The sequence below is a fragment of the Cebus imitator genome, unplaced genomic scaffold, assembly GCF_001604975.1.
Source record: "Cebus imitator isolate Cc_AM_T3 unplaced genomic scaffold, Cebus_imitator-1.0 Scaffold629, whole genome shotgun sequence".
Classification (NCBI taxonomy): Eukaryota; Metazoa; Chordata; class Mammalia; order Primates; family Cebidae; genus Cebus; species Cebus imitator.
Window position 1 is genome coordinate 250058 of NW_016107944.1, and position 26632 is coordinate 276689.

The window sequence follows — 26632 nt, forward strand, 5'->3', positions numbered from 1 at the left end:
CCCAGGCTGGTCTTGAACTCCTGGCCTTAAGCAATTCTCCCACCTTAGTCTCCTAAAATGCTGGTATTATAGGTGTGAGCCATCACTCCCAGCCTGATGGTAGATGTCTTAATATTAGCCAGGTGATCTTGGTCAAGATTTTAAAACAAATTATTAACTTTAAAAACAAATAATTCACATTAAAAGGATGATTTATGTGCAACTCCATTTACTAGATATCAGCATGATCACAGTTTCTTTTCTTTTTTTTTTTTTGAGACACAGTCTCACTCTGTCATCTAGGCTGGAGTGCCATGGCACGATCTCACTGCAACCTCTGCTTCTCGGGTTCAAGCGATTCTCATGCCTCAGCCTCCCAAGTAGCTGGGATTACAGATGCCTGCCATCACGCCCAGCTAATTTTTGTAATTTTAGTAGAGACAGGGTTTCACCATGTTGCCCTGGCTGGTCTCGAACTCCTGATCTCCGGTGATTCACCTGCCTCGGCCTCCCAAAGTGCTAGGATTACAGGCATGGGCCACCACACCCAGCCTGTGATCACATTTTCTGAAGAACAGCACAGTCCCCTACTTTAGCAACTGGACTGTATTAGTCTGTTCTCATGCTGCTAATAAAGACATACCCAAGGCTTGGTAATTTATAAAGGAAAAAGGTTTAGTTGAATCACAGTTCCACATGGCTAGAGGGGCCTCACAATCATGGTGGAAGGCAAAGGAGGAGCAAAGTCACATCTTTCTTTGCTCCTGGCAGGTAAGAACTCCCCTTTATAAAACCATCAGACCTCTGAGATTTATTCACTATCACAAGAACAGCATGATTCAATTACCTCCCACCAGATCCCTCCCACGACACGTGAGAATCATGGGAGCTACAATTCAAGATGAAATTTGGGTAGGGACATAGCCAAACCATATCATGGACCAAACATGATACTTAGGTTGACACAGAAATTACACTACTGTCCTTCTTAGAGGACCTCTGTAATGATCTTTCTACTTCTCATCTCAGAGTAAAAAGCATCCCTTCACTAAAGCTCTCCAGCCTCTCAAACCATCCATCAGGTCACCTGTATAATATATGTTTAATATTAAATGACCATAGCCTATAATGTTGGCAGCTTTTTCTCAAGAGAGAAAAACTATTACTCACTCTTCCAAGAAGCACACTTGGGTGCCTCCCTGGTCCCCAAAGGAAAATCAATTCTGGTTTGAAACTTTCAAAAATCCCTAGATGACATCACCAATGAAAAAGGGAAATCGCGGTGCTTAAGGGAATTCTTAACGCAGTAATGCAAGCCATACACGTTAGGTTCTGCTTTTCCCCTATCTGGTTCTCTGACATTAAAATCTGCAAGTCTGACTCAAAGTACAGAATTATCAAACTCTACAGCAGAGGCCAAGAGAGGAAGGACTCCTCTGCAACCTAGAATAAACCGGGAAATCCAACAGATGAGAGCACTCCTACTGGGAACAGAAGTGAAATCCCCTTGGAGATCCCACCACAGCCTCCACCCCCAGCCGCCACCACCCCAGAGCAGCATAGGTAGAGCTTGCCCTGCCCCCTTCCGCAAGGGGTTGGTTCCTGGGACTCAAGGTCTTGGTGAGATGACAGCTGGAGGCAACACAGGACAGCCGTGGGAGTTTTACCTTTGGGGCACTACAAAAGGACCTGACAAGGCAACAGAGGTGGCGCCAGTAATGATAAGAACAGGGGTGAAGCAGTAGCAGTGACGGGGGAACACACAGGTAGCTGGGGGAACACACAGGTAGCTGCAGCACCAGGCTCAGGGCTGGAGGGCTTCTGGTGCGGAGTTAGCAGTCAGTAAGTGCTGTATCTCAGGGTTTGTTTTCGTTTTCAAGGGTGGGGAGTGAGTGGGAGATGCGAAAGAGGGCTTGTCATCTGGGATCTCTACATAGGAGGTTCCCAGCAATCACACAGGCAGGAGGCAGCCCAGGGAGCGGTGAAGGGAGCAGCGCTACTTCTTCCTACCTGTGTGACCCGGGGACCGATGCTGCGGTTCCTCAATTCTAAAATGGAGAAAACATTTTGAGGCCAAGCAAGAGAATCACTTAGGTCAGGAGTTCAAGACCAGCCTGAGGAACACAATAAGACTCCATTTCTACAAATAACCTTTTAAAATAATTAGTGGGATGTGGTGGTGCGTGCCTGTTGTCCCCACTACTCAGGAGGCAGAGAAGGGTTGCTTGAGTTTGAGGCTGCAGTGAGCCATGATCGCATCACTGCAATCCAAAAAAGAGAGAGAGAGAGAGACAGCAATTGGTATACTTTTAGGATTGTGCCCTTAGTTAAGAATTTAAAGCATTTGATTAAGAATATAAATGTTGGCAGCTCTCATCATCATCTTCATCCTTGTCATTGCAGCTGTTTTCCTAGTGCCTCTCCACGGTGGTTCTCCAGGCTGGTAGCAACAGAAGCATCTTTAGATTTTTAGATTTACAAATAAAACTTTGGAAGGAGGCCATGAAGTATTATGCTCTATTAGGAATCAGGCAATTTGTAAGCCATAGGGCCCAGGGAAATTATGATCTAGAGGCTCAATCTCTATACCTCCAAAAGATAAGCTTTTTTTTTTTTTTTTTTTTTTTTGAGACAGAGTCTCACTTTATCACCCAGGCTGGAGTGCAGTGGCACGATCTTGGCTCACTGCAACCTCTGCCTCCTGGATTTGAGAAATTCTCCTGCCTCAGCCTTCTGAGGAGCTGGGATTACAGGCATATGACACCACACCTAGCTAGTTTTTGTATTTTTAGTAGAGGCGGAGTTTCTCCATGTTGGCCAGACTGGTCTCCAACTCCTGACCCCAGGTGAGCCATCTGCCTTGGCCTCCCAAAGTGCTGGGATTACAAGTATGAGCCGCTGTACCTGCCCACAAAAGAGAAGAATTTGAATCACCTGAGATCCTTCTCCCTGTGTATGTCTTCATTGCTATGAGACTGCATATGTATGCTTATTAGGCTTAAAGAATTTATTGATCAGTGTCACTGCATATTGTGCACATGTACTCAGAGCACAGATAGCAGAGAATACAAAAATTCCCCATGCTCTCTGGGCTGATTAGTTGAAGCAGGAATGTGCTGACGCCTTCATGATACTGCACTGACTGTACTCATCACCCCTTCTGTTTAGGACACGTAGTGCCTGCTTCTTCACCCTCCTCACATCAGAAAAACTGCACCATTAAGGGCCCTGTGGTAATTGCCAAATATTGTACTAACCAACTGATTGTAATCTCCACTTCAAACACACTGATTTTTGACTACTGATCCTAAAACAGATTTAAATTCATTCTGCAAACATGGAAATGTCACTACCCATAACCTAGGGCCTGGCTGAAGCAACATTTTACATGGAAAAGAATGTGAACAAGTGGGCCCTGAGCAGAGGGTGGGGCTCCCTTCCTCGCCCCCCTTCTGCTCTCCCATTCTCCTCCAGCCATCTCACCCACGGCCGAAGAGCCCTTGGAACATGGGGCCACCTAGTATGTGAGCTGTAAAGGCTGAAGGGGATTCCAGCCATCCATCAGCCTTTCAGTGAATCCTGCAGTGAGATAAAAGTCCAGATTTCAGTGCCAGGAGGAAGTGGGCCGGCGATGCGGAGGACCTGGGGGTGGGGGAGCACTCCTCCTGGGATGCCGTGCTCCTAGGGAGCCTGCAGCAGCCCTCCACATGTATGTGGGAGAGGGAGGGGAAGACTGGCAGAAGAAACGGCTCCAGAAACTTCCCACCCTTCTTTTCATGGTGCCAGGGCTGCTTCTGTCGGGCCTGTGGCTTCTCCATTCCTGTCCCTTCCATCCTGGACACTATCATTCAGCTAAGCTTTACCAAAAACCCACTAGAAGCTGGACGTACATCTTTAGCCCACGTCCGCTTAGTAGATTCGTACACTTTGTATACGGCTTGAATGTCAAAGTGAATCAGGAAGCCCTGCCGCTTGGGGTTAACCACCTACAGAGGAGACTCCCATACAACCACGCAGCACACCGCGAGGACAGCGTTAAGCTGCAGAGAAACGAATGTGCAGAAAGCTCAGGAGGGGCTGGGGGAATCCAAAGACCTCACCGCAGAGGCCATGGTTCGGTTTTTCTCAGGCAGAGAGGGCGATGAGGCATTCTGGAGGGGTGGGTGTTTTCCACAGCACCATCAGGCTGAAGACCAACAGGAGCCAGGAGGCTCCCATCCTATGTCACAGGAGTTGGGACAAAAGCCATGTCACATGGCAGCACAGTTTAGTGGCCAAGGGTTCAAAATGCAGACCACCTGGGTGTGAATCCTGGCTCTGCCAGTGCTTAGCTGTGTGACCTTGGGCAAATCATGTCACCTCTCTGTGCCTTGGTTTCTTCACCTAAAAAGTAAGTATAATCATGGTAACCTCTGCAGAGAGTTGCTCTAAGGATTAAACAAGTTAGCCATGTAACATGCTTAGGATAACAGTGTCTGACACCATATACATTCAACAGACACCAGCTATAACAATAACAAATGAAAATCATCATTATTGCTTTTACTATTGTTATCCTATAAAAACTAAATTCAAATTAAGGTGAGGAGGAGGAGGAAGGAGGGGAGTGTTTTTAGAAAAAGATGAATGCAATGCAGTGGGGTTCCAGAGGGTACAACAGAACATCAAGCAAGTCATTAACCTCCCTGAACCTCAGGCTCTTCTTCTGGTCAATTCATCCAAGAACAATATCCAGTAAAAATGTACAGTGTGCCTGCCTCTGATGCACCAGGCACAGCTAGGGATAATATACATTTTACTCAGCTGTTGTGTTGCATTTTGTGAGCCGGCCACACCCAGCTGACTCTGTCTCCTCTTCGACTGTGGGATTTGACTCTGTACTGTGCGTAAATGTGGTTTTCTCCTTCCCAGGCAGCAGGGTAAGTGTGATGTGCTGCAGGCCATGCTGTGCCACCTCCTTCCCATTTGGCCTGGAGTTTGGGCAGCAGCAAAGCTTTCAAAGGGCGCATTTCCTCTCCCCTGCACCTTCCGCAAGGAATTCCATTGGAAAGGACTGGTAGCTTAGAAAGTTTCCTGGGGGTAGGACATAAAGACAAAAAACTGATCCCACGTGTCCTTCAAAACAAACCGCTGAAGGAAGCTACTCTTACTCTGTCACTGGTTTTTGGATGCAACATCAAAGGGAAAGCTACCAGTGTCAGTTACTAATTCTCGCCCTTTCTCTATTCGCCACTGCATTTTTTGGTTTTGTTTCCTGGCCACGGCGCCACTTGAGATTTCTGGCTGCTCCAGAAGATCCTACGAAGTGTGCGCTTCAGTGTTGCTTTGCTGTCTAGTAAGTATCTTCACTAACAGTTTCACTGATATTTAAACTGACAACCACCTGTATAAGAAAGCGTATAAAAGGAAAAAGTTTAACTACCTCACAGATGAAAGTAACTAAGAAATTCCTCTCAATTCCACAAAGATGCTGAAAAGAATCCCTAGCTCTAAAATCATCAGACATAACATAATCTGGTCGTTAGCTGTGGGGTAACATGTTACGATTGGACAGTGCTTCTCAAATTGAAGCAGACATCAAAGTCATGGGATGGGTTTGTTGAAATGCACCTGTGTCCCACTCATAGCGACATGGGAGCCTGAGGATCTGCTCAGCACATTCCTTTTCTGCTGAAGCAAGCTCAAGCAAACATTTCGTCATCACAACCAAGGAAGCCCTGACTAATAGACCTGGGCCTCACAAATGGCCAGGATGGGCAGCCTTCGTCAACCGGAGCGCTGCAGGTACTCTTCATTCCGGGCTGTGCTCGGACACCATAAGGAGGATTTATAGGAGTGTCTGTGCCCTCCCTGAGCTCCCGTGCCCCCCATCTCCCATCCTTTCTTTCACTGCTCCTTCAGTTCAGGCCAATATTGAAACTCAGGTATTTAGACATTTCTCAAAAGAAAACATTTATGCAGCCAACAAAACATATGAAAAAATGCTCATCACCACTGGTCATTAGAGAAATGCAAATCAAACCACAATGAGATGCCATCTCACGCCAGATAGAATGGTGATCATCCCTTTAAAAAAAAGAACAACAACAGATGCTGGTGAGGCTGTGGAGAAACAGGAACACTTTTACACTGTGTTCCTATGGGAGTGTAAATTAGTTCCACCATTGTGGAAGACAGCGTGGCAATTCCTCAAGGACCTAGAACCAGAAATACCATTTGACCCAGCAATTCCATTACTGGGTATATGCCCAAAGGAATATAAATCATTCTATTATAAGGACACATGCACATGTATGTTTACTGCAGCATGATTTACAATAGCAAAAACTTAGAACCAACAGAAATGCCCATCAACGATAGACTGGATAAAGAAAATGTGGCATATATATACCATGAAATACTATGCAGCCATAAAAAAAGATGCCTTCATGTCCTTTGTAGGGACATGGATGAAGCTGGAAGCCATCATTCCCAGCAAACTAACACAGGAACAGAAAACCAACCACATGTTCTCATTCATAAGTGGGAGTTGAACAATAAGAACACATAGACACAGGGAGGGGAATATCACACACCCAAGTCTGTTGGTGGGTTGGGGGCAAGGGGAGGGAGAACATTAGGACAAATAGCTAATGCATGCGGGGCTTCAAGCCTGGATGACCGTTTGATAGATGCAGGAAACCACCATGGCACTTGTATACCTAGGTAACAAACCTGTACGTTCTGCACATGTATTCCGGAACTTAAAGTAAAATTTTATAAAAATTAAAATTAAAATTAAAAAAAGAAAGTCAGGCATTTAGTTCTGCTTTGGGTGGATTTGTCTCAGTTTTCCCGTTTTGACCAGTGAAACCCTGTCTATCCATTCTGTAAAGCAGAAATAGCGAGATGCCGACTGTAGAATCTAGGTGGTGGTCCGTGGTGTCTGCTGCAGGATCCCCTGTACTACTGCAGAACCTCCCTGTGTGCTTACAAATTCTCATACTAAAATATTGGGGGAGCAGTGGGATTACTTGCTTTTTTGTCTACCACCATTTCCCCTTTTTCTCTTCTGTTCTCCAAATTCTTTTATACTCTTTTTCTTCTTCCCATACCATAGGTAGAAAGAAGAAGGTCAAATCAGAGGAACAGAACAAGGGCTGGAAAGGGTCAGGTGGGGTTCATTTCCCTCTGCTGCTCCTTCCCTCAAGCCCTATCATTCTCCTTCACAGAATCAGGCCTGGAGAGGACAGGAATCAGGAAGGAGAGCAGAAGGCCCCTAATAGGTGCACAGTACCAAGTGCAGAAAAGTTATTTTAAAAATTAATTTAAAAAATTAACAATGCAACAGTAAAAAATTTTAAATGATGTAACAACTATGTATATGGCAGTTACATTGTATGAGGTATTATCGGCAATCTAGAGATGACAAAGTATTCAGCAGGATGCGTGTAGGCTATACGCAAACACCCTTTAGAGCAGGGACTTGAGCATCCGTGGATTTTGGTATCCACAGTGGGTCCTGGAACCAATCCTTCAAGGATACCAAGGAATGACTATATTTGCTTTTCCCTGATATTTCCCCTGTGGAACAAGTTTCCAAAACATGAACCTATTGATGGCAGAAGTGGCCAGCATCTCATTCATTGTCTTTAGAAACACTCCTATGCTTCAGGCCTTATTTTATTTGATTTTATTGAGATAGAGTCTCACTGTGTCACCAGGCTGGAGTGCAGTGGTGCGATCTCGGCTCACTGCAACCTCTGCCTCCCAGGTTCAAGCAATTCTCCTGTCTCAGCCACCCAAGTAGCTAGGACTATAGGCATATGACACCATGCCCAGGTAAGGCTAATTTTTTTTTTTTTTTTTAAGTGGCGACAGGGTTTCACCATGTAAGCTGGTCTTGGACTTCTGACCTCAGGTGATCCACCCACCTCAGCTTCCCAAAGTGCTGGGATTATAGGTGTGAGCCACCCTGCCTGGCCAAGGCCTTATTTTAAACACTGCTTTTAAAAATATTTCCATATTCCACAAGCTTTAATGGTCTTTTATTGTGGAATGTATACATTCATTTAAAAGTCTAAATTCATATGTTGCTTATTGGATATAGAAAAAATAATAATAAACATAAAACTCTAAGTTTAAAATGTGCTATTGGGTTGAGGATAATAAAAACGAAAACAATGGAAATGATGGTTGAATCCAGGATAATAGAATAATAAAATTATACATAGGATGCTTTATCTACATTTACTCCTGTGGCAAAGGTGTTACCTTCATCTCAAAGACAAGGAAGCACAAGCTCAGAGCAGCTACACAGCTTGCCTGCAGCTTCACAGCAGAAAAGTGGCTGAGCCAGGATTCCAACTCAGGCTGGCCCCACGCCCCCAGGCTCCTCCTGTTCCATCAGACCGCCAGAAAACAGGTGTGCTCATCATTCAATAAATACTGAGTGCCTACCAGATAGCAGGTGCTCTTCTAAGCACCAGGGACAGAGCTGAGGACAAAAAAGAAAGTATACAGTCCCTGCCCCAAGGGGGCTTACTTTCCACCAGTGAGAAGACAGATCCTAAATAAGCAGGTGTGTACAATGGCATCAAGAGCTGAGAGGAAAAACGAGGCAGGAGGAGGAGGATGGAGGTCAAGGGCACTTCCTGTAGAGGTATCAGGTGCCTTCCAGGCAGAGGGAGCAGCAAACACAAACACACTGCCACAGGAGTGCGCCTGGTATATCTGAGAGACAGCTGTCACCAGACACCGGCAGACCATGTGGCTGGAGCTCCAGGAGCCAAGGCACAGAGGAGTGAGGCCACATCTGAGAGGGAGGGGATAGTATTGGGCCTTGAGGGCATCACTGGCCATTTCAAGGACTTTGCTTTTCACTCTGAGTGAACAGGGAGAGCCACTAGAGGGTTTAAGCAGAGAAGTGACATGACTCAGGCATTTCAAGGACCAGGACCAGGACACAGAAGGGTGGCAGCATGACCCGACTGGTCACAAGGGAGGCAGTGGGAATTGGTTGGAGTTAACACATATTTTTTTGTTTTGTTTTGAGATGGAGTTTCGCTCTTGTCACCCAGGCTAGAGTGCAATGATGCGATCTTGGCTCACTGCAACCTCCACATCCAGGGTTCAAGCAATTCTCCTGCCTCAGCCTCCTGAGTAGCTGGGATTACAGGCATGCATCACCACATCTGGCTAATTTTATATTTTTCATAGAGATGGGGTTTCTCCATGTTGGTCAGGCTGGTCTCAAACTTCCAACCTCAGGTGATCCGCCCGCCTTGGCCTCCCAAAGTGCTGGGATTACAGGCATGAGCCACCGCGCTCAGCCAGTGTTAATACACATTTTTAGGGTAGAAGTGATGCAGTTTCACTGATGGCCTCCAGGACATGGGAAAAGGAGCGTTCGAGGGTGATGCCACTGGCTCTGGCCTGGGCAACTGAAAGAATGGAGCTGCTGTTTACACAAATGGGAAGATTCTCGGGGAGCAGGTTTGGCTGGGGTGTGAGATAGATGGAAAGGCACGCACTGAGATTCAGTTTTGGACATGTTACATTAGAGGGGGATTTCGGACATCCAAGGGCAATGGCACAAGGTCAGTTAGAGGGGTCCCAGCTGGAGATGCAAATTTGGACATTATCCACTTAGAGTGTTAAAATCCATGAGAATGGACCCTGTCACCTGGGACAGTGGTTCTCCATGGGGGCAGTGCTGTCCCTCAGGGGCTGTGTTGAAAATCTGAGGGCACATTTTTGGCTGTCACCATGACTGGATGTGTTACTAGTATTTAATGAGTAGGAGGATGGGAAATTCAGATGTCCTAAAATGCTCACGACAATCTTGCACATAGAACTGCTCCAAGACCCACAGACTTTGCACAGATTCCACAGGTACTGACACAGGAGCAACACCTCTAATTATTATCTGAGCCTACAGCCTCCCTCCATTCGACTCATAAAAACAATGTGCCCCTTGCCCAAGATCCAAGGTACCTGAACTTTCCAAGAATACATAAAACAAGGGGAGCCCACACCATGTTTGGATCAGAACTTCGCCGAGAGTGTCTATTTCAAAATAATCCCGTCTCTCCTTCTGCGCAGCCTTCACTGTAGCTGAGTCATCAACAGGACAACTGGAATCAGCTGCATCTCTAATCCGTCTGCATGTGGCTGTCAGGCCCATGGTGCTTTAAGGAGCACCTCAAGGCTTTTAGCACAGCTTTGCTCAGGCATTGCAGGTGGAAATGCATGCTGTTTAATACTTCTCTTTTGAGTTAGAAGATCACGTTGATTTTTTTTAAAGTATTGCATGAGGTAGATGCTACTGTCTATGAATTCGTCTTAGGGCAGCTACGTATGAGCTTCTCACGTAGATAAATAAATGCAGCTAGAAAAGAGATTAGTCTAGGAATGTGATCTTGGCCCACCCAACCATAGAGACCAAAGGGATGGTGGGAGGAGAAAACCAGAGGAGAACTCACTCCCTGATGGAGGGTGTAATCAACAGCGTCCATGCCGCTGCCGGGTCCAGCAAGAGGGGCTTAAAGAACTACAACCGGATTGCAGGTGGCTACAGAGATCATGCATGACCTCGACCCTATCCAGGGCGGTGCTGGGGTGAAACTGCCGGGAGTGTCCATGCAACCCAGGGCAGAGGACCTTAATTACTGTGTTAAACAGTTTGTAGACCTCCTTTCTGGACCCCACAGCACCCCCACCCTCACCCACTAGCTCCATTCCTTCATGTCCAGGCATGGTGGTCCTCCCGCGCCCCTCCTTGGGGGCCTCCGTCCCTGCCTCGAGAGGCCACTGGTTTGCCTGCTGCCCTCTTCAATCCTCCCAACCCAGGGTATCTAAGCGCCGTGCCCAGCCCTGTGTATATTGGTCCATACCCTGCTGAGTCGAGATTCAAAAGCCAGTGAAGTTGAAGACTTAGAACTCTTCATTCCAGAAGAGGCCGCAGGCAAGGGCCGCACCCGGTCTGGGCCATGGCCCCCTGCTCTGATGGCTGGGCTCCAGGGCTTGGCTGCACTCCGCATGTTTGTCTTCGTAGGTCTGTCCTGCAGAAGAGCAGAAAAGAAAAACATGTCTCCATCACTTGAACCTGCATCATCACACTTTACCCCCTATACCACATCGCCATGGACTATCATAGAGCAGGAGCACCTATGATTTGGCTGAAAACAGAATATTCCTAAGATGGGACCTTTATACTAGGCTAACTTTTACAACTCCACAACAGCTTTTACCAAACTACTGAAACATATCCACAACATTACTGACATCCCTTTTCAGCAAAATGATAGTTTCTTCTTGGTCAGGGACACCTGACACAGCATTCTACCTAATACCCATACACTGTGTATCTGTATCTCACACCCAGATAAAACAGGTCGTCCAGAGTCAACACATAAAATGCCCATAAGCTTTGAGGCTTTAGGGTTGACAAAGGAACAATTTACTTATTTTTAAAATAAACATAAATGAATTACTTGAAAGATTTCACAGAAGCACAAAATGATGTTTTTCTTCTTTGGGATAAAAATGGGTATCATATAAAAATTAATGAAGCATATTTTAATTGGTAAGATCCGACACTATAGGGCAGAGTGACTGCCTAACTACAATGTTTTATGACAGGAAAATTGTTCAAACTAGCAGGATGCAGCTGAAGACATCAGGGGGAAATCTGCAGAGACGTGGAAGGCAGCCCAAGCCTGGCCAGCAGGGACCAGCGCTGTGATTCCTGAGTGAGGAGCGGCCCAGCCCATCCCTCACCCTCTCAGAGCCTCTGTTTCTTCCGTCAATAACATAACAGGGCTGGATTAAATGCCCTCTTGGTTCTCTTCCAGCCCCATCCCTGACTCTGCCTGTCCCATGGACTCTAACAGCCAAGGGTGTGACACGGGGCACCAAACCCATGACGTTCCATCCTTTCAAAGAACATGAGAAATGCACTTTACAAAACACCCACATGTGACAACCACTTTCAGGGGCCACTCTCACAGGGCACGGGGTAGGGGGGCATCTCAGTAACTGCCCCCCTGGGATGGCAGCCAGTGCTGGCCTCCCTGGCTGCCTCTCCCCTCACGGCCCATTAGCCAACCATGAGAAAAACCACTGGCAGCCTCCTGCTCAGCCTTCGACCTGGTTTCACCTGACAATGTCTCTCTGCAAGGCCCTCCGGTTCCCATCCCTATTGAAACAGTGGCCGGCTGGTGGCGTGTGTCCAGCATGCAACTGACTGAGCTCACGCTGCAGCACTGATGGCAGTGGCTCTGTCAATGTTGCTACTGGTGGAAACCCTCCTTTAAAGGCTAGGCAATTTGTTTTCCACTGTGTTTCCAATAAAAACTATTAATGATTCAGTTATATAATTAGTTCAGAACCTTATGAGTCTCAGCTTTTTTCCAGGTATTATGATTTTTAAAAATTCTAGGTTACGAACAGCAACTTAATTCTCATCTATTTTACAGAGATGTTCAGCACCAATTATTTTTCTTCCTCAGCCCATGATTTTTATTGCTGGTTTCCACAGCAACAATGAAAGAATGCCTAGGTTGAGACCTATACAGTAACTAATTTCATAAGGACCCCCTTCCAATATAAAATGAATGAACAGAGACAGAGTGACTCTTGAAGAGAATTATTGATGAATTTTACCAATTATTGCAGACTCAACCAGAAACCTGTCAATCTGACTCATGGAGATGACTTAATAAAACATCTGTTTAATCAAGGCATTCTTTTTTTTTTTTTAAGATGGAGTCTCACTCTGTCACCCAGGCTGGAGTGCAATGGCACAATCTTGGCTCACTGCAACCTATGCCTGCTGGGTTCAAGCGATTCTCCTGCCTCAACCTCCCGAGTAGCTGGGATTACAGGCACACACCACCATGCTTGGCTATTTTTGTATTTTTTTTTTAGTAGAGATGGGGTTTCACCATGTGGGCCAGGCTGGTCTTGAACTCCTGACCTCGTGATCCACCTGCCTTAGCCTCCCAAAGTGCTGGGATTACATGCGTGAGCCACTGAGCCCAGCCCCGGCATCCTTTCATGTTACAATTAGAATTACTTAGAAATAACTATTACAGGCCAGGCACAGTGGCTCATGCCTGTAATTCCAATATTTTGGGAGGCCAAACTGGGAGGATCACTTGAGTCCAGGAGCTTGAGACCAGGCTGGGCAAAATAGCAAGGCTCTGTCTCTACAAAAAAATACAAAAATTAGCCAGGCATAGTTGTGCACACATGTTGTCCCAGCTACTTGGTAGGCTGAGCTGGGAAGATGGCTTGAGCCCAGGAGGTCGAGGCTACACTGAGCTGCCACTGTGCCACTTCACTCCAGCCTGGGTGACAGAGTGAGACCCTGTCTCTAAATAAAAAATAAAAGGACTGACTATTACAGGGATAACTGATGAAAACATAGGATGATTTTGCAATCTGTCTACATTTTCCAAAATCTGCCCAGGTTACGCCTAAAATGAAATGCCTTTATTTACTGCCCACCCCCCACCACAAAAGAGAAAAATACAGAGATGACAAGCAGCAGGAGGAGGGTGGACGTTTTCCCTGTCAACCTTTTTCCCGACATTTCAGGAGTCTAAGTCCTTGGTTAAAGAAAAGAAGGAAAAGCCATCTCAGTCAAAATTCAAAGATCTATACTCCTCTTAATCTCTGACAACAAATGCGTCAATCCTGTGGACAGCGCCCCTGGTGACCGTGCAGCTGCCTTTCCAGGGTTGGTGGGTGGCCCGCTCTGAGGCAGCGCTCTCCGGCCTCACATTTGTTGCATCAGGCCTCTTTCCCTATTCGCGTGGACTCTCTGAATTCAACCCAACTCTGCCCACATGACTGCACCCAGAAATCGCTCCTCATCTGGTCCCCTCCTGCTGCCCACACTCCCTTTCCTGAGCATCTTCGGCTCCAGTCCCATCATTGTTTTCCTGGACTAGGCCTTCCATTTTGTACCCACCCATCAGCCACGCTCTGCTCCTCAAATCCCATCTTCCTCTTGAATTTAAAATACGCAATATAGGCCGGGAGTAGTGGCTCACGCCTGTAATCCCAACACTTTGGGAAGCCAAGGCAGGTGGATTGCCTGAGCTCAGGAGTACAAGACCAGCCTGGGCAACATGGTGAGCCCCTGTCTTTACTAAAAATACAAAAAATTGCTGAATGTGGTGGTGCACACCTGTAGTCCCAGCTACTCCGGGAGCTGAGGCATTAGAATTGCTTGAACCCAGGAGGCAGAGGTTGTAGTGAGCTGAGATTGAGCCACTGCACTCCAGCCTGGGCAACAGAGAGAGGCTCCATCTCCAAAAATAAATAAATAAATAAAAATACACAATATGCTCCCCTCCGTCCACTTGCAGGAAGGACTCCTGCTGGAAGGGAAGCAGGTGCACCCGTAGGCCCACTCCTAGCTTCTTCAGGCTTCCTCCCATCCACTTCCCACCACTTCTAGTAACCTCCTGATCCCAGCCCCTTGGCCTGGCTTTCTGACCTAGGAAGCCAGTTCATTTACATAAACGCTATCATGATCTGACAGCAGCTATCCTATTTCACTCTAAGCCTGGCAAGGCACTGCTAAATGCTCTACGTGAATGGCTCAGTGACCCTGAGAAGTAAGGGTCACCTCCCGCTATAGACTGAATGTTCTCCCAGAATGTGCATGTTGGAACCTAATCCCCAATGTGGTATTAGGAGGTAGGGCATCTGGGAGGCAGAGCGCTCATCAACGCAATTAGTGCCTGAGGGAGCCTGTTTGCGCCTTCCACCAAGTGAGGGCACTGCAAGAGGACTCCATCTATGAACCAGACAGCAGGCCCTCGCCAGACAGCAAATCTAGTGGCGCCTTGATCTTGGACTACGCAGCCTCCAGAACTGTGAGCAATACATTTCTGTTGTTTACAAGCCACCTGGTTTATGGTATTCTCTTAGAGCAGCCTGAACAGACTAAGACATCTCCATTTCACAGGTGGGGAAACGTCATTTCCCCAAGGGACGTTAAGCAACTTGCCCAAATCTCAGAATTTATCATGGAGCCAAGATTCAAACCCAGTTTAAATTGGTTCCAAAACCTACACGCCTAAACACTGGGGACAGATGGTGTCTCCGGATAATCTTTGCTCCCCTGGGAGAGCACCAGGGCTGTAGATCAAATGCACCTGGACCAAATTCACCTCCACTGTTGACACTGTGAACTTAGCCATGCTTTTTGAACATGATTCTCTGTATCTTCATCCAATAAGATGGAATTCTCAGTGCCAACTTCACAAAACTGTGAAGACAAAAGGAGAACAGGTCCATGGGTGCCAGGTACACAGAAGGCTGTCGACAATGGTGAACCACCCTCCCGACAAAAACTGTTGATGGTGTTCATTGGAGCACAGCTCTGCCTTCGGACTCAGCAGCACACAGTGATGGGTCAAGTAAATGTGAGTTCAGGGCAGGACGCAGACAGACACACCAGATCTGAGGAACACACTCTTCTTCTACACAGAAAAGCCTATTTTCATTTGGAAATGTGAAAGAGGGAAAGAAGCAAGGGAAACACACATGCAGGGCAGACACTTTACAGCCATTAGAATTGCCCAGGCCTTAACAAATCCCAGCTGCTGAAAGACAAACACAGGTGGAATGCTGGCTGAGTAATAATTTTCTTATAAATGTGAATTAGTCACATAAAATAAACAGGCTCCAGCCAAGTACAAGATAGTGAAAAAAAGGCATCTGTTATTAATCTCATGATTTCCTACAATCTTCATAAACACCACAAAGGATCATATCGATCAAGGAATGACAGGTAAATCTAGGACCCCTACTCCCATGGTGGGGGGGCGGATGTCACTCCAGGGGTGTTTCCTTTAAATTTTTCAAACATTTTATTTTCTTACCAAGTTTCTCCCCTCTCCAGAATAGTGTAAGACTTAAACTTACAAACTTCACAGTGTAAAGTAGGAAAGAAAGGAGGGAGGGAGGGAGAAAAGGAGGAGAGAGGGAACCGGTATTTAAGGAATACAATTAGGTGCTGGGCACCAGGGAAATTCAGAGTCCACACGTGTCTCCCTCTCCCTGAAAACACGCTGTTCTGCCACTAAATTGCTGCCTTCAGAGCTTGCGTTGGAGGGGTTATCTCCGGCCTCAGCTTCATTATCCTTTTAAGGCAAGAAATAGAACCATTCTGGACGATCAGAAAATAATGACGAGTCTCTGGGAGTGGGAGAGGGCATTCAGGGCTCGGCTACAAGCACAATAAGCACTGGGAAGCGGAAGCCCAAAGCATTCAAGTCTGAGAACCAACAAAATAAGAATGTGCACATAGCTCAATCGCCAGGGGACTCAGCAGGAAATAGAACGTAAGTGAACCACACGTTGAAAACACTGAGCTGCAGCTTTTTGGAACGTGGGTCAAATTTGCTCCCGACATCTTCTACGGTAGTAGTTCCAGGCCCAGGGGGCATGTAGCAATATGCAGAGGCATTTATGGTGTCACAACTTGGGGTGCTACTGGACAGAGGCCAGAGATGCTTCTAGACATCTGTTACCCAAAGGGGAGCCCCCCAACAAGGAAGCATCTGGCCTACAATGTCAGCAGTGCCACAGTAGAGAGAATTGCAGAGGAAGGATGAGAGTCCTCGGACGCTGGCTCCTAGACCAACCGGTACGTGATGTATCTGGTGAGCCTCCCACCTACCGTGGGAATATTAGCACTGAAAATCTGTTTGGGGCACAGCTGAAGGACTCCCAGACCTCAGCAAATGGCCACAGGAAATGCTTCAAAGCTGATTATCTCCCATGGTCTTGAGATGAAAAGTCATCCCAATAGCCTCAGATTCCTTCCTGGTGAACAAGGAAAAGAACAGATTTCCATACAGCATCAGAAGAAAAACTTCAAACTAAAATTCATTGATCCCATCAGCAGAAGTCACTGAAAGAAAAGGAGAAGTGACAAAAAACAAAAACTAAATGGAAAAGAACATTTGTACATCACCAACCACACCACCTCAAATCCGAAAACAAACTTTGACAGTGGAATAAGAAATGACGGACGGCTGCCAGAAAGCAGAGACCCATAAGGAATAGGGTGTAATCTGGAACAAGAAACAGAGGCTGAGGCAGGTCTCAAAGATGAAATGCAGACGCAAGAGAGAGGCTGTAATCTGGAGGCTATATTGAGACCAAGAGCTCACAATCACTGGTCTGTGATGTCCTTCTGTCTCCAAAGCTGCCTCAAGCAATCAGCATCCCAAAGAACTAAATGACCACTAATAAGCAGTTATTCCCTTACCTATAATATGGCTTCACATCAAAGAATTAAAGTGAATGAGCCAAGGCAGTAGGCAAAGGAGATTGAAATAAAATACTTTAAGAGCCCCCCACTTTTTTTTTTTTTTAAATAGTGTAAAAGGGTCTATTGCAAAGTAAACAGAATAAAAACTACAGTATGGGAGGGAACCAGACACTTTCACATCTATCTAGGCTGCAGTATCTTGAGGCATATTTATCAAGTCCTGGCTCTGGACCTTTGCACATGCAACTACCTCTGCCTGGGACGCCAGCTGGGAAACTGAGGCAAGCTGAGAAAGGAAGTGTTTACAAGGATATGGGCAGGGCTTGTAACAAAAGGGAGAAGCAAAAAGGAAAGTGCAGCACCCCAGGGCTAGGGAAAGCCTCATACACATCCTCTCCCTCCCTCCAGCCTGACAGCCGGTGCCACCCACAGGCTCAGGGAAGGCATCAGGGCATGGGCAGTGTCTGCAGGCACAGAGCTGGAGGAAGAAGCAGAGAGATGCGGGTGGCAAACAGGGAGCCCAGGACGCCATCCAGCTCCCATGGCCTGGCTAACTTCACCACCACCTTCCAAAGTGTGCTCAAGTCTCTTCCCTCCAGAAAATCTTCCCCCAGTCTGAGGGGGTCTCATCAGTAGGCCTCTCCTTGTTGTTAAGCCCTTCCCAGGGGCAGCCTCCTGGCATCTGCCTGTATACACCTGCCTCAGCTGGGGCACAGAACAGACCCTGAATAACCAGCTTCGGTCCTGACTTCCTTATTTCTGTCATCAGCACAGTCTTTCTCTTGCTTTCCCAGACTCAAAACCTCACAGTTATCTTGGACTCCTCTCCAGGGCTCCCATTTCTCAAATTCACAGCTGTCCAGCCCGGCAGATTAGATGCCTGCAACATTTCCTGTAGGAGCCCTGCCTTTTCTCCAGCACAGACTGGCATTAAGTCACTCCTGGGCTCATCTATTCCACATAGTCAAGACAGATTTCTGAAAACTCACCTAGGGTTAGTCATTTCCTGCTCAAAATTCTGCATTTTATCTTATTTACTCATTTATTTTTTCAGAGATGGGGTCTTACTCTATTGCCCAAGCTGGAGTGCTGTGGCATGATCACAATTCACTACAGCCTCGACCTCCTGGGCTCAAGGGATCCTCCTGCCTCAGCCTCCCAAGTAGCTGGGACAACAGGTGCATCACCATGCCTGGCTATTTTTATTTTTTGTAGAGCCAAAATCTCACCATGTTGCCTAGGCTGGTCTCAAACTCATGGGCTCAAGTGATCCTCCTGCCTCAGTCTCCCAAAGTGCTTGGATTACTGGCATGAGCCAATGCACTCAGCCCATTTTACTGTATTTTTAAGCTAACATTTAGCAACATCAACTAAGAGCCCTGCACCATGTTCAGCATTTTCCTACAGGTCCTTTCATGTTTCTGGCTACCCTGTGAGGTAGCTGCTATCATCCCCATTTTATAGTTCAGCAACAGGGAAATGTCAAGGACTTTGCTAACTCCCCCAACGGGACCTCAGCAATCCCACTTCAGGCTGTGTGCCTTGCCCTGGCCTACTGCTCCCCTTACACACTGCCTTAGTCTATCTGGCCTCCTACAACAAAAAAACCGTAGACTGGGTAATTTATAAACAAGATAACTTTATTGCTTATAGTTCTGGGGGCCGGAAACTCCAAGGCAAGGCACCAACAGATTCAGTGTCTGGTGAGGGCTCACTCTGCAGCACACATGGTGCCTTCTTGCTGCACCTCACATGGCAGAAGGTGCAAGGGAACTCCTCAAGCCTCTTTTACACAAGCACAACCCCATTCATGAGGGGGAAGCCCTCATGGCCTATTTCCCAAAGGCCCCACCTCTTAATCCTATCACATGGGGTTTTAGGTTCCAACAGATAAATTGTGGGGAGTACATCAACATTCAGACAACAGCATCCACCAAATTAAATGACGGCCTGCCTGAGCTCAGCTGAGCCATGCGGACCCCTTACCCTGAGCGTAGCCAAGCAGGAATCTTCTCTGAGCTTCCCACGAACCTTGCGGTTCTCATCTTGGGGTGTTCACAGATCTGAGGACCTCCCTGTATGAATGTTCTATCCCCTCCTTTCAGGCTCATGCCAATCAAGACTTTCTTGCAAAATCTTTTTGATACTCCTACCTCTAAACCTCCAGAAAATTGTGTCTCTTCTGAAACTCATAGGTCCATGACCACTGCCCACCATTCGAGCCAGTCCCGCCTCTCACCCAGGCGCTGTAGCCTCCCCTCACGGGCTCTTAGCCTCTGTTCCTGTCCCTTCTTGTCCACTGGTTAATCCCCGTTCAGTAGCCATGGGAGTCTTTTCAAAACACAAATCATGAACTGTCCACTTAAAAGTGGTTAAGATGGTAAATTTCTTGTTATGTGACTTTTTTCACTAAAATTAAAGTTTAAAAAATTAAGACACATACACAAAAATCAGATCACATCTAATCCCTACACGGAACCCCCAGTGGCCTCTCACTGCATTATGAATGAAAGCCCAAGGTCTTTGTCCCGGTCCCAAGCTCCCAGGCAGCCTGGCCCTGCCCACCTCCTGGTCTGGCTCTGATCACTCTCCCCTGCTCACTATGCTTCACCCGGGCCGCTCCTAGCTCCCTGAGCATGCCTGTCTAGTTCCCAAGGAAGAGCTCTGCCCCTGCTGTTCCCTCTGCCCAGAAAGTTCCCCAGATCCTCACACAGTGGGCTCCTTTCTCCTCGGTCAGTCTCTGCTCCAAGGTACTTCCTCTAGGAGGTGTCTTTCTTCCACTCTCTACAGTAGCTCTCCCATCCCACCAGACAGCCCCCAGTTTATTTCTTCAGAGCCTTTATCAGCAAACGACGACTCCAGCTGCCATCGATTATCTGCCATTGATTATCTGTCATGGGTTATCTGCCTTCCTGTACCACCAAGGAAGGTCCATGAATACAGGGCCTTATCTCCCTTGTTCACCATGGTGTTCCTGGCACATAGTAGATGCTCAACAAATATTTGTTAATGAATATTTAGATTCTGGCTTTCACTGAAGACATGCACATGGGTGTCTCCCTGCCCCTGCCCCATCAGCCAGGGAGCTCCTACAAAGGTGCACAGGTCCCAGCAGGCAGGAGCCACTCACTAAATAGGTGTTGAATTAATGGGCAAGCACAAAAGAGAACTGGAAACTAATGGCAGTATTTCTCCCATAAAACTTATAAATATCTCTAAGCAGTTGAAAAAAGACTGCGAGCCCCACGGATATGAATATAGAGCCTTCCGGCACTACTACCTTGAAAAGATTCATGTACGTTAGTGTTATAAAACTTAATCTTGTTAACTGACAGTCATGCTTGAGAAACAGTTCCTAAATTTATTCCTGAGGGATGACTTTTTAAAAAAAATTTTTGGTTTACACCCTAGTTTCACAGAAACACTAAACAATGCTTTACATTTCTATGGTTTCAGATTTAACTAGGCATCTTCACAGAAACATAATAAATGAATTTATGTTAGTAGATGCTTTGTAAAGTGGGAACTGATGGTAACCACAGACTTAAGAATCTGATAATTTAAAGTATCAAGTCTGAGTACCTTATCTTTTAACCAATCTTTTCTGCTTCTTTGTTACTAACTGGGGCCCCTAAGCCAAGTGGGGAGATGGGCACAGCCCTGTGATGTCAGGGGCACAGTTTCCCAGGCCAGTTCTGTTTCATTCTCTTCTATTTCCTCTAGGAACAATGCAAGAACTGCCAGGCATGCTGCCCCACCCACCCAGCAAAACTCCTGTGTGCTCTACCAACATGCCTCTGTGCATTTGAACTATGAGGACCTGGGAGCAAGGGGACAAACCCTCTTTCCCAGCACTGCTGAGCACAGATGCAAAAAAGAGACGCTCTGTAGTGAGAGCCCCGACCCATGGGTGGAGAGGTCTGCCCCCTACCACGTCCACTGCCCCTCCCTTGGTTCACTATACTTCAGCCACTCTGGCCTTCTGACAAGAGGAAGACAAAAGCAAGAAGGAGCCAGCACAGCTCTACAAACTCAGGAGAGGCAGCCTACACGTGCCACATGCCCCTAGGTGACACACACTGGCTGCATGGCAAATGGGACCCAACAAGAGAAGCTGGAGAGTGATCCATTAGTTCCCTAGCTGAGAAAGTGGCTTAATTCAATGCACAGAAGCCTTAAGTCATCAGCAGCAGGGTCTCAACTGGACCCAACCACATTGAGTGCTGTGGCCTCAGCATGTGATGAGACTGGCTGGGGAGTGTCCCTGGCAGCCTGTCTGCCTGTCTGTCTGTCTGTCTGGGCTGTCTGTCCCGATAACACTCAGCCTAGGGGCAGAGAGAGGAGGTGGGAACAGGGCCATCAAGGCAACACGGAAAGACCTACCTCCCCAAGAAATTCTGAGGCCTCCACCATACTCATCATACCTTCTAGGGCGTGCTGAAGACTTGGCACTATGGCATCTCACAGCCACAGGGCAACATGGAGGTGGTGGTCAGGGTGGCAGAGGCAGCAGTGAGACTGCAGGCAGCAGAGGCCTTCAGTGCCATGGACATGATGGCAGCAGCCATCCCAGAAAGTGCCTGGCCAGGTAGAGAAGGGAGAGGCCACACAATAGCTAGGCCTAATCATTTGCTTCACTCCTTGGGGACATCAGGAAGAAAGAAGAGGAACACAGAACTTTGCTGGAGCTTCTCTAGTTTCCGAGGATGTAGGAACAAAATCTGGATCATCTCTGCATGGCCCTAACTCATGCCTGCATCCCACCCTGGGTACCCAGAGTCGTGGTGGATATACCCTCCACTGAACAGGGAATGTCCGTCCCCTCGCACATGCAGTGGGAGTCCGCCATTGCTCACAGCACTGTGAGTTCTGGATTTCTTTATTGTTGCCAGATTACGTTAAATCACTGAATGCAGCTGATTTCTTTTTTGTTCTCGCATTCCTGAGATTTTCTTTTCTCGCCCACAGGCGTTAGCTATATTCCTGTAGTGCCAGCTGGCTAATGAAAGCAACTGCTGTGCTTTGCAGGGTTAATTTATTCAGTGCCTGGAATATGCTCTATCCTTCGTCAGCATCAATCGCTTCTAGCATTGTGTTTTAAATATACACAGGAACCACAAATAGGGGGGGATAACTTTGCAGGCTCCTCCTGGGATTACCTTGTCATTACACGTTCCCTGCACAGGAGTAAGTCTACAAGGAACAGCAAGTACAGCAACTGCTATGTGATCTGTTCCCAGCGTGGGGGACAGAAACAGTTATGTAACAGCACTTCCACTGCCCCCTGTGGATGGGTCCTTTATGGCACAGACACATCTGACTTTCAAAATGAAGAGAGACAGTTCCCCCGACCCTCAAAGAACACAGCCAGAGCCACGCCATGAAGCCACCTCCACCTCCTGTTTGTTTCAGGGTAAGGCACGCCGAGTGCTCAGGCCCCTGCTCCCCTCTGCCCACTCCTGCCAGCCGTCTTGCACTTCAACCGCAGGCACAGCAAATGACCTGCAGCTGCCGGGATGCTGAGTTCTATCATCCAGCCTCCAGGCCTGTCCGAGGCCACTCCAAGCCCAGAACAGGCTTCCCAGCCCAGCTTCCTGCTTTCCACCTACCCCCTACTGTCTGGTAAACCTCAGTTCACAGCCCCCTTGTCTGGGCACAGACCTGCTTCCGTACCACAGTGTGTCCACAGCACCCTGGACCTAGGCTTATCAGCAGGCCTTACGCCAGACGAAGACTGTTTCCTGCTGTGGCTCCCACCCCCACCTCCCTTGCCCAGACGGAGCTTGAGTGAAGGACTCTGTCTCATTCCTCTGTGGTTCCACATCTGTGGGCCCAGTATCTGGTCCACATTAAAGATAGATCATTGACCTAACGGTTTAACCTGAAACTAGTAAACTCCTAGAAGAAAGCAGGAGAAAACTGTTCAGACCTTGAGTATGACAAAGATTTCTTAGTTACAACACCAAAAATATGAGTAATAAAATAACTAAAAAAACAAAACAAAAACAACATGCGTGATTAATTTTGGGAACATTGTCAAAATTTAAAATTTATGGTCAGGCCAGGCACGGTGGCTCATGCTTGTAATCCCAGCACTTTGGGAGGCCAAGATGGGCGGATCACAAGGTCAGAAGATTGAGATCATCCTGACTAACATGGTGAAACCCTCTCTCTACTAAAAATACAAAAAATTAGCCAGGTATGGTGGTCCGCACCTGTAGTCCCAGCTACTCAGGAGGCTGAGGCCGGGGCACAGGGAAGTGGAGGTGATAGTGAGCCGAGATCGCACCCCCTGCACTCCAGCCTAGGTGACAGTAAGACTCCATCTCAAAAAAAAAACAAAAAAACATACGGTCTTCAAAAGACATTGTCAAGAAAATGAAAAGACAAGTCATCAACTAGGGGAGAAATATCTGCAAAACACAAAACTGATAAAGGACTTGAATCTTCAATTCTTGAATAATAACCGTTTTTTGTTACTATTTATTATTTATTTATTTTTTGAGATGGAGCCTCCCTCTTGTCAAACAGGCTGGAGGGCAATGGTGTGACCTCTGCTCACTGTAACCTCCACCTTCCAGGTTCAAGTGATTCTCCTGCCTCAGCCTCCCAAGTAGCTGGCATTACAGGTGCCCACCACTATGCCCGACTAATTTTTGTATTTTTAGCAGAGATGGGGTTTCACCATGTGGGCCAGGTTGGTCTTGAACTCCTGACCTCAGGTGATCCGCCCACCTCGGCCTCCCAAAATGCTGGGATTACAGGCATGAGCCACTGTGCCTGGCCTATTTGTTATATTTTATCAAAAATAACAAATGATGTCCACATTAATAACAAATGATAATAATAAAATGCACAACTCAATAAAAAATGACCAAATATTTAAATAAAAACTTCACCAGAGAAGATATCTGGATGGAAAATAGGCACATGAAAAAATGCTTGACCTCATCAGTCATTAAGAAAATGCAAATTGAAGCCACAGAAGCTATCACTACACACCTGCTAGAATGGGTAAAAATTGAAAAACAAAACAAAACAATATCAAGTGCTGGCAAGGATATGGAGCAACTGCAACTCTAATACATTGCTGGTGGAAATGCAAAATGCTACATCCACTTTGCAGTGTTGAGGTTTCTTCAAAGTTAAGCATATACAATCCACTATTCCCACTCTTCAGTATTTATCCACGCGAAATAAAAATTTGTGTTCACACAAACATCTGTAACGCTAATGTTCATGGAAGCTTGATTAGTAACAGCATAAGCCAAGCAACCAAACTCTCCCTCAACAGTGAGTGGATAAATAAACTGATGCATCCCCACGTTAGACTATTACTCAGCAACAGAAAGAATGAACTCAGCAGTAAAAGTGAATGAATAGCACACATACAAAAAGGATGTATTTTAAATGCACTATGCTAAGTGAAAAAAGCCTAAACTCAAAAGGTTACCTACTATATACACACATCTTATCCATCCTTGAAGTCCCAGATCAAATGTTACTTCTTCCTCGCAGTCTTACCTGCCATGACCCCACACCTACAAAAAGACAAAAGCGATCTGATGTGCCTCTACACGCCAAGCATTTTGTCTGTGTCCTCTCTTGTATGACTGTATATGCCAGTTATCATGTTTCTCCAACAAACTGGAAGCACCAACTCTGATTCGCCTTTGCATTTAAAAGCAAAGGCAAATTAGTGGCCCACAACAGCTGGCTGGCATTCAGACCCCTTCTGCTGTGCCTGCTGCCTAGCATCTGGGTCAATGCCTTACATATAGGGAAGTGTTCAGAAATTTTCTGTTTGATGAATTAACAAAAAATTAAATATCCTGGGTGACCTGTGTCAGATAAAGTTGGTGTGGTCAGCACTCAGAAAGTATAATATAGCCCAGGAGTCTGGACTAGGTGGTCTCTTAGTACTATTTCAGATGAATGAATGAATGAACACCAAAGGACAGAGCAACCAGTGCTAGAAGGAAGCCCACTAACAGGCTATGGTGTGTGAGCACAGTGGGTGCTGGAGAGCAAAGTGTCATCTGAGTGCGACTCTAGTCATGAGCTGAACCCCTCCCCGCCACCCTCTTCCTATGTTGGATCCCTAACCCAGAATGTAACTGTATTTGGAGAGAGGGTTTTTAAAGTGGTCATTGAGGTGCAATGAGGTCATATGGGTGGGCCCTAATCCAGTAAGACTGATGTCCATATAAGAAAAGGTTAGGACTCGGGCACACACAGAGGGATGACCATGTGGAGACACAAGGCGAATATATATACCTTTTTTGAGATGGGATCTTGCTCTGTTGCCAAGGCTGGAGAGCAATGACATGTTCATAGCTCACTGAAGCCTCAGACTCCACACCCAAGGAATCCTCCCACCTCAGCCTCTTGAGTAGCTGGGACCAAGGTGCACACCGCCATGCCTGGCTAATTTTTTTCTTTTTTTTAGAAATGGGGTCTTGCTGTGTTGCCCAGGCTGGTCTCAAACTCCTAGGCTCAAGCAATTCTCCTGCCTCAGCCTCCCAAAATAACACCTTGATCTTGACTTCAATGTCTGCTTCCAGTACTGTGAGAATTGATGTCTGTTGTTTAAGACCTCCAGTCTGTGGTGCTTTGCTGTGGGTGACCAAGCAGACTAACACAACTCTGAAGGATGGGTAGGAAGTTGACGCGTGAAAACTGGAGGAGAGGGCGTTCTGGGTGAGGAGAGGGCATTCCAGGTGAGAAGAGGAGCACCCCTAAAGGCAGGCAAGGAGCAGTGCTGTCTGCCCACAGTGGGCGAGCTGGAAAACAGGGTGGCAGTGGGTGGTGGAGGCCCAGAACGGCAGGTTGAGGAGCTGAGGCTTTGAGAGTGCTTTTTCCCTGTGTGACTGGTGGCAACCCAGTGTCATCTGTGACAGGAGGCAGCAGATGCAGCAGAAGGGGTCTGAATGTCAGCCAGCTGCAGGTGGGGCCACCATGGCCTAAACTTGCATACATAGGCCCCAGGGCTTCCTGGGGTGGCTTTAGGGGGCAGCAAAGTTTTGTTAATTAAAAAGTTATGTGTGTGTGTAATGTGGGAAACTCAGGGCCACAGCACGGCTCACTTGTGAAAAGTTAGAACATGGGCCAGGCGCGGTGGCTCACGCCTTTAATCCCAGCACTTTGGGAGGCCGATATGCGTGGATCACGAGGTCAAGAGATGGAGACCATCCTGGTCAACATGGTGAAATTCTGTCTCTACTAAAAATACAAAACTTAGCTGGGCATGGTGGCGCACACCTGTAGTCCCAGCTACTCGGGAGGCTGAGGCAGGAGAATTGCTTGAACCCAGGAGACAGAGGTTGCGGTGAGCTGAGATCGCGCCATTGCACTCCAGCCAGAGTAACAAGAGCG

The 26632-nt window shown here is 47.0% G+C and overlaps 1 protein-coding gene across 4 annotated transcripts in view; it reads right to left on the reverse strand.

Moving 5' to 3' along the window:
* SPECC1 (sperm antigen with calponin homology and coiled-coil domains 1) overlaps positions 1-26632 on the reverse strand; it is a 269791-nt gene that overhangs the window by 233400 nt on the left and 9759 nt on the right. For all 4 annotated transcript variants that reach the window (XM_017517382.2, XM_037734510.1, XM_017517388.2 and 1 more), the window contains exon 2: positions 10854-11021. In XM_017517382.2, coding sequence (XP_017372871.1) covers positions 10854-11021 — 168 coding nt within the window. The remainder of the gene's footprint in view (positions 1-10853; positions 11022-26632) is intronic.